This window comes from Diaphorina citri, unplaced genomic scaffold (genome assembly GCF_000475195.1).
Source record: "Diaphorina citri unplaced genomic scaffold, Diaci psyllid genome assembly version 1.1 scaffold966, whole genome shotgun sequence".
NCBI classification, from domain to species: domain Eukaryota; kingdom Metazoa; phylum Arthropoda; class Insecta; order Hemiptera; family Psyllidae; genus Diaphorina; species Diaphorina citri.
The window spans coordinates 58,085-66,677 of NW_007378397.1; the positions used below are offsets into that span (position 1 = coordinate 58,085).

The following is an 8,593-nucleotide window of genomic DNA, read 5'->3' on the forward strand; positions in this document are numbered from 1 at the left end:
GGCTGCGCGCCTCCCGGGCGTCCAGAGCGAGATCATATGCTGGTAATCGAGGGCGCGTCGCGGGCTTCGCGCTCCACCACATCTAGTTACAGGCTCGCGCTTGCCGCGTCCCGGGGCTTCCCGCGGGGTTTGTGCCCCATAGGGTCCGCCTGATTCGCGCTCCCTGTTACGGCCCGCCGCTGCGCGCTCCCGGGGCTTCGCGGGGTGTGCATGAGGTCGCGCTTCGCGCTCCCTTGGCTTCGCCCCTGAAGACTAATATCGTCCCTGAGTCTTGTTTCGAAGAAATGAAAACTGAAAACTAAAAGCGAGAGGAAAATATTAAACGTAGGAAAAGTTTTGCTGGCCTCAAAGCGTGTTCCCCGTGTATTTCTTATGGGGGGACTAAAAAACGTCAATATCTCGGGAACGGTTTGGAATTTCGGGATTTTCCGATTTTTCCCAGTACCTACAAAAAATAAGGAATCCAATGGTGAAAACCGCATCTTTCTAGCTTACCTAGAAGTGGGTTAGAATTAGTATGAGTGAGTGAGTGAGTCAGTCAGTCAGTGAGTCAGTTACACAAGGGGCTGTATATATTTAAGATTATTTTGCATTTGACATAATGCTTTGAGTGCTGGTGGAAAGTTACTGGAGAGAACATCAAATATTTCCTCTGTATCGAGGAATTTGAGTGGGCTATTGAGATAATTGGAAATGAACTTTATTGCTTTACTGCAAACTCGCTGGGCCAACCGCAGCTGAAATTCCTGCATAAAATGATTTTCAGGAAATAGAGAGCTCACGATTAGAAAGCATTCCAAAATGGGAACCAAATAAAATTAGGGCTGTGTACATAACCTGGAATCTCCATAATTGAGTAATCCATTCAGATAATTGAGATTCTTTACTTACAGTTAACATAATACATATCTAATAGTAGATATAGATAGTTAGTTAGATACTATTAATAGTTCAGGGATAGGTAGGTACTTACTTTGAATTTGATAGAAAGCGGATATTCCAATCCTATCTGCGCCGTCGAATGACAGAGGACCCTGGAATCAATATGAATTATTGTACAAGGGTCAAGCTCCCCGATCATGTTGAGCTCCGGATAATTATGTCAACCACATCAATACAATTGTTTTAAATTTCACATGGTTGAAATAAAGGGCATAGTTCATGACTCTACCATATGACTAGGTACTAGGTACTGTCAGAAACATCAACCATGGACAGTCTACATGCATTTCCAATGCTGAAAAGAAGGTGGGTAGGAATTCATGCAGTCACTCATACACATATGTCACTTGTCACGTAGTCCTGCTTGTGACCTACGTACCTCTTGAAATGCAAACCAAAGTAAGGAATTCTGATCATGTTGAGCTCCGGATAATTATGTCAACCACATCAACACAATTGTTTTAAATTTCACATGGTTGAAATAAAGGGCATAGTTCATGACTCTACCATATGAGTAGGTACTGTCAGAAACATCAACCATAGACAGTCTACATGCATTTCCAATGCTGAAAAGAAGGTGGGTAGGAATTCAGGCAGTCACTCATACACATATGTCACTTGTCACGTAGTCCTGCTTGTGACCTACGTACCTCTTGAAATGCAAACCAAAGTAAGGAATTCTAATAGTGTTAATCATGCTCTAATTATCAGAAATGTCGTTTCTAGATCATCAATTCATCACACTACATACTCGTATGTACCTATGTAAGGCTTGTAAAGAGTTGACAGTGTCGTATGGCTTGTGGTTCACTTAAAGTGTCTCAGAATCAGAAGTGAGAAATCACGAGATTAAACACAAAATACGAGTATTTGAAATTGCAAACATTTCATGTTTCTCTACAGGGATTAAAAAGCTCATTGCATAGGGTGGTTATATCTGCATTATTTAGATGATATTTAGTAGGTTCGTCATTTTGTACTTAATATAAACTCAAACACAAAATACGAGTATTTGAAATTGCAAACATTTCATGTTTCCCTACAGAGATTAAAAAGCTCATTGCATAGGGTGGTTATATCTGCATTATTTAGATGATATTTAGTAGGTTCGTCATTTTGTACTTAATATAAACTCGTGCTGCAAATATTGCATTTTAAAGTGAACCTTTTCAATTTTGTTTAAATGCGTATAAGTGTGTAAAATGGAATGCCCAAACTGTATCTGTGCTGCAAATATTGCATTTTAAAGTGAACCTTTTCAATTTTGTTTGAATGCGTATAAGTGTGTAAAATGGAATGCCCAAACTGTATCTGTATCCCTCTCAATAGCAATATCCCCGATCCTAAAATATTTATGCACCTTAGTCTAGTCTAAAACAATCTAATTTTCTCGCCCCAATACTGCTTGCATGTTTGACCCTAGTGAATGGGACGTTGTGCCTGCAGCTTGAATATAAATTTCATCTAACCAGTGGCGTAGCGTGATCTGTTTTATTCCATTTTATTAATTCCGAATATGAAGATGCTTTTTTCAACCTAAAGAAAGGATGCTGTTGAACTGTAAAATGAAGAAACTACCTATACGTTATGCCTATTTTGACATTTTATTATTCCATTTTATTAATTACGAATATTAAGATGCTTTTTTCAACCTAAAGAAAGGATGCTGTTGAACTGTAAAATGAAGAAACTACCTATACGTTATGCCTATTTTGACATTTTACGATCATGTTGAGCTCCGGATAATTATGTCAACCACATCAACACAATTGTTTCAAATTTCACATGGTTGAAATAAAGGGCATAGTTCATGACTCTACCATATGAGTAGGTACTAGGTACTGTCAGAAACATCAACCATAGACAGTCTACATGCATTTCCAATGCTGAAAAGAAGGTGGGTAGGAATTCATGCAGTCACTCATACACATATGTCACTTGTCACGTAGTTGACATTTTAAATTAGATATTGAAAAAAAAAAACGGATATTTCCAGTCATTTCCCGATTTTGAAAATTTGGACCGATTGCAATACTTTCTTATTATGTACTAGTCTAGCTTCGCTATAACTGTAGTAATAGATTTCAGTAATCTCTTCAGACAAGGCTCATGAAAAGCACTTTGGACTTGTATTTAGGCCCTTCTCTCGGAGATATATTTACCCATCAATAGTTAATCATGCTCTAATTATCAGAAATGTCGTTTCTAGATCATCAATTCATCACACTACATACTCGTATGTACCTATGTAAAATATTTCGGCCTACATAGCTCGAATTGGGCTGGTTTTCCAGAAATGTATGGTTCAGCCGTTATTCAGGACAAAGTTGCCTTATTCAGGTCTTTGGAGGAAGGTAAAAACGTTCTAATTATCAGAAATGTCGTTTCTAGATCATCAATTCATCACACTACATACTCGTATGTACCTATTGTAAATTATTTGTGTGTTCCATCATATTCGTACTATGCGCAGAGTTGCTGTAGCACGGATATTCGTACGCACCTTAGTATTATCGTAGACTGGGAATGATCCCGGTACTTAGTTTCAAACAGATTTTATATCTTTCCACTAGCTATACCCAGTTTATTCCCACTCTTTCAACTCATCTCTTCCCTCCATTATCTCTCTCCCCCATTCCCTTTTCTTTCGCTGTCTTTTTATTTTCGGGGCTTTACCTTTCGCCGCAGGTCGCTCAGACTTTGTGGACAATTCTTGAAAAAAAAAAAATCCATCAGGTACTGATCAGGTTTTTGCCATCATACTCTTGTCAGTAACATTTAATATCTGGCTTGATATTCCAATGCATTTCCAACTCTTTTTGTAAAAACGGTAAAAACAGGTACTGATCAGGTTTTTGCCATCATACTCTTGTCAGTAACATTTAATATCTGGCTTGATATTCCAATGCATTTCCAACTCTTTTTATATCTTTCCACTTTCTAGCTATACCCAGTTTATTCCCACTCTTTCAACTCATCTCTTCCCTCCATTAACTCTCTCCCCCATTCCCTTTTCTTTCGCTGTCTTTACCTCACTTCTTCCCTTTCTCCTCATTCATGTCTCACCATCAGGTTTATAAATATCATATTATCTTTCTGTCACACCTGATCTGGTGGAAAGCGATAGCAGATGTTGGTGGCGGATACAAGGGGTTCCATCAGTTGAATTTGAAACTACATAGGATATTCATGATAGTAAACTAGCCGAAATCCGTCGCTTCGCTCCGGAGTTCTGCTAGTAAATCCTTAAGGCAGGACCTTTCATGTCACTCATCCATTTAGTGGTCTTGCTCGGCGTAGCTTAACAAAAACGAACCGAAGGAAGGTAAAAACGAGTTTATTTTCAGGGCTTTACCTTTCGCCGCAGGTCGCTCAGACTTTGTGGTATATCTTTCCACTTTCTAGCTATACCCAGTTTATTCCCACTCTTTCAACTCATCTCTTCCCTCCATTATCTCTCTCCCCCATTCCCTTTTCTTTCGCTGTCTTTACCTCACTTCTTCCCTTTCTCCTCATTCATGTCTCACCATCAGGTTTATAAATATCATATTATCTTTCTGTCACACCTGATCTGGTGGAAAGCGATAGCACATGTTGGTGGCGGATACAAGGGGTTCTATCAGTTGAATTTGAAACTACATAGGATATTCATGATAGTAATATAGTAAACTAGCCGAAATCCGTCGCTTCGCTCCGGATTTCTGCTAGTAAATCCTTAAGGCAGGACCTTTCATGTCACTCATCCATTTAGTGGTCTTGCTCGGCGTAGCTTAACAAAAACGAACCGGACAAGGGGTTCCATCAGTTGAAGTTGAAACTACTTAGGATATTCATGATAGTAATATAGTAAACTAGCCGAAATCCGTCGCTTAAGGATTTACTAGCAGAAATCCTTAAGGCATGGCCGTTCATGTCACTCATCCATTTAGTAGTCTTGCTCGGCGTAGCTTAACAAAAACGAACCGGAAAATAGCCGGTGTAATGGTCGAGACTCTTGCCTGGTAAAAAGAGGCCGGTTCAATCCTAGCCGAGACATGGGATTTCAACATTTTATCCTCAGTAAACTGAAAGACATATTCGATTCCAGCTGACATGTGGAATGTATCCTTATATCCAACCTTAAAGTTGTAGTGGTTAGCACGGTGAACTGGTGGTTCGAGTCTGGAGGTTGGTGGTTCGAGTCAAAGTCAGGTAATGAAATTTAGCGTAGTGCATTTAAGCGGGGAACGACATTTGTGACAAGCACATATGCTTAACACAATTAAAATTTCTTTTCCTATACACTATAAATGTGTCCACTATCCTTATTAAAATGAGAACTCCGCTTCATGGTTTCAGATTTACAAGATCCATTTTTTCACCCTTGAATAACCCTTGTTCATGTGCATAATGCCTCCCGCAGAGAATGGAAATTTCGCTGGGTGTTTTGTTATGCAACATCAGTCTGCTAGTGTAACAGTTGGCTTAGGTTTTTGGGACATCCTACATTGTCCTGAACATTTTTCCCCTTTATTGAGCTTTAACAGTACGGACAGTAGGTCATTCGCGTCCTGAACATTTGCAAAAAGCTCAAGATAGTTTCGTTTCAGAGAGGTACTGGATGGAAGCCTCGCTGGTGTAATCTACATTGTCCTGAACATTTTTCCCCTTTCTTGGGCTTTAGCAGTACGGACAGTAGGTCATTCGCGTCCTGAACATTTGCAAAAAGCTCAAGATAGTTTCGTTTCAGAGAGGTATTGGATGGAAGCCTCACTGGTGTAATGGTCGAGACTCTTGCCTGGTAAAAAGAGGCCGGTTCTAGACATGGGATTTCAACATTTTATCCTCAGTAAACTGAAAGACATATTCGATTCCAGCTGACATCCTTATATCCAACTTTAAAGTTGTAGTGGTTAGTACGGTGGACTGGTGGTTCGAGTCCAAGTCAGGTAATGAAATTTACCGTAGTGCATTTAAGCGGGGAACGACATTTGTGACAAGCACATATGCTTAACACAATTAAAATTTCTTTTCCTAATACCTATAAATGTGTCTACTATCCTTATTAAAATGAGAACTCCGCTTCATGGTTTCAGATTTACAAGATCCATTTTTTCACCCTTGAATAACCCTTGTTCATGTGAGACTGGTGGTTCGAGTCCAAGTCAGGTAATGAAATTTACCGTAGTGCATTTAAGCGGGGAACGACTATGTGACATGCATTTATGCTTAACACAATTAAAATTTCTTTTCCTATAACCTATAAATGTGTCCACTATCCTTATTAAAATGAGAACTCCGCTTCATGGTTTCAGATTTACAATATCCATATTTTCACCCTTGAACAACCCTTGTTCATGTGAATATTGTGATTATTTTCAGGCCCGTGTGTATCTCCTCTCGGCCGGGTTTTCCCTAGCGTTTGGTTCAATGTTCACCAAAACATACAGGGTGCATCGGATCTTCCTCAGAACGGCCAGCGGCATTGTGAAAAACAAGGTGAGAAAACAATCACCCAGTATCTCACCCACCACGAAAAAAACATGACATCACCCTGTAGTTTTTGCGGAATTTTAAGGATGCGAAAATTTATCTGATTCACACATTCCATTGTGGGGAATTTATTCTGAATCGTAAAAAAAGTATCTATGATGTTTTCATTTAAACGAAATAGCTACACAACAATGCGGAGTTTTTTTCAGTAGAATCTAGATTCTAGATACTTATCGACTGTTTTTGCGAAGATAAAATGGTCTTTGGATCTTTTCAGTCCTATTCGTGCTGAAAATCGGAATTCTTTGTTTTGCACATTGCATTTTCACTGAGTTCAAGGCATTTATACAAATACGAGCATGTACAAAATAAAAGTTCATGGTGGAGGTTCAACTTTAGGTTGGGACTTTCAAACTTTTACAGTATCCCTGAAGCGACCTAAGAAATTGAGCCAAAGGTGCATTCTTAAGTTTCAGACAAAAAATACCTTTCACTCGGTATTGGTATACGAGTAAGTAGGGCCATCGGCTTTAATAAACGCCCTATGTCACTGCGACCTGGTCAGATCTTTTGTGACATTTCCTTTAGTTATCTAGAAGAGTCCTAGACGTCTTATGAAGGCCAGAATTCTTTTAGGACTGTTTTAATATTAATCTTACAATGTGTTGTACGCATTTCAGTTGTTGCAGGACACACAACTCATATGCGTCATCTGTGTTCTCCTCCTGATAGATGGCCTTATAGTAACGGTATGGCTTAGTGTGGATCCTATGCAGAGACAACTTAGGAACCTGACACGAGAGATCAGCTCTACAGACAGAAGTGTGGTGTATCAACCTCAGGTGGGATCCGTTATAACTACCTATGCTATTAACTAGGAGAAAGTAATTGCTTCACGTACCCTCGACGTAAATGGTTTCTTCAAATTAAATTGATCCCAAAGCCCCAAAGGCAAGGTGAACTTAAACCCTTGACAAATGACAGACCTGTGGTCTTAACAAAGTTCGACAGTACTTGAAGGCATGTGATGTGATCTCGACCCCAGTCTAACTGAGATGTTGGTAAAGAAACTTTTCAGTCTAGGTAAAGATACTTTCCACTCCTATTCAGGTATTATGGACAATGTGTTGATCTCATTTCTTCTGGTCCCTTCCCAGGTGGAGGTATGCGGGTCTCAATTCACCAGCTCCTGGTTAGGGGCTCTGTACGCCTACAAGGGTCTGCTCCTCGTGGTAGGGGGCTACATGGCATGGGAGACCCGACATGTCAAGCTTCAAGCTCTCAACGATGCCCAGTACATTGGCCTTAGTGTGTACTCAGCCGTTGTTACTAGCGCCCTGGTGGTCATTGTGGCAAACTTGATTGTGGAACGCGTCACCTTGGCGTTTGTGCTGATCTCTGTGCTCATTCTGTTGTCCACGACTTCTTCTCTGTGTTTCCTCTTCATACCAAAGATTCATGCTATTACACATGAGTGGAAATGCAGGTTGTTTTGAAAACCTCTTCTTTTATGTGCCAAATTACTCATACCCCAAGATTTTTCCCAATGTAATCAAGTTGGTATTATTTCTTTGTTACGTATGAAATATAGCTATTGAGTTTGAAATTTGAATTATAAAATATTACAAGTATTATTTTATACTATACCATCCTTTGTTTTCTATCTTGTGTTTTGATTCTAGATTTTATTTGAACATTTTTTATACCTACCTCCGTAGACCTATTCAAGTTTGAAGACTCGAACGAAAGAAAACGAGTAGATTGTCATTCAAATCAACTCTATTAGGACATATGGGGAAATAAAGGATGAATATAATCCCAATGAAATGACGACAAAAGTCAAATGGTTCCTGCAAATAATTGTAATTCAGAATAACACTATTAAACTTCCATCCATCAAATAAACAGAACAAATCCTTATCACGTAGAAGATGTGAAGACTCGAACGAAAGAAAACGAGTAGATTGTCATTCAAATCAACTCTATTAGAACATATGGGAAAATAAACGATGAATATAATCCCAGTGAAATGACGACAAAAGCCAAATAGTTCCTGCAAATAATTGTAATTCAGAATAACACTATTAAACTTCCATCCATCAAATAAACAGAACAAATCCTTATCACGTAGAAGATGAGAAGAAAAACACAAACCAACGGGATTTAAATGGAAAAATAT

At 39.2% G+C, this 8,593-nt stretch overlaps 1 protein-coding gene across 2 annotated transcripts in view; it reads left to right on the forward strand.

Annotated features, from left to right (window-relative positions):
- Positions 1-8,194, forward strand: part of LOC103513392 (gamma-aminobutyric acid type B receptor subunit 2) — a 17,861-nt gene extending 9,667 nt beyond the window's left edge. For both annotated transcript variants that reach the window (XM_026826603.1, XM_017445800.2), the window contains 3 exons: positions 6,304-6,420; positions 7,095-7,256; positions 7,572-8,194. In XM_026826603.1, the coding sequence (XP_026682404.1) occupies positions 6,304-6,420; positions 7,095-7,256; positions 7,572-7,910 (618 nt within the window). In that variant the 3' untranslated portion in view covers positions 7,911-8,194. The remainder of the gene's footprint in view (positions 1-6,303; positions 6,421-7,094; positions 7,257-7,571) is intronic.
- The last annotated feature ends 399 nt before the right edge of the window (positions 8,195-8,593 follow it).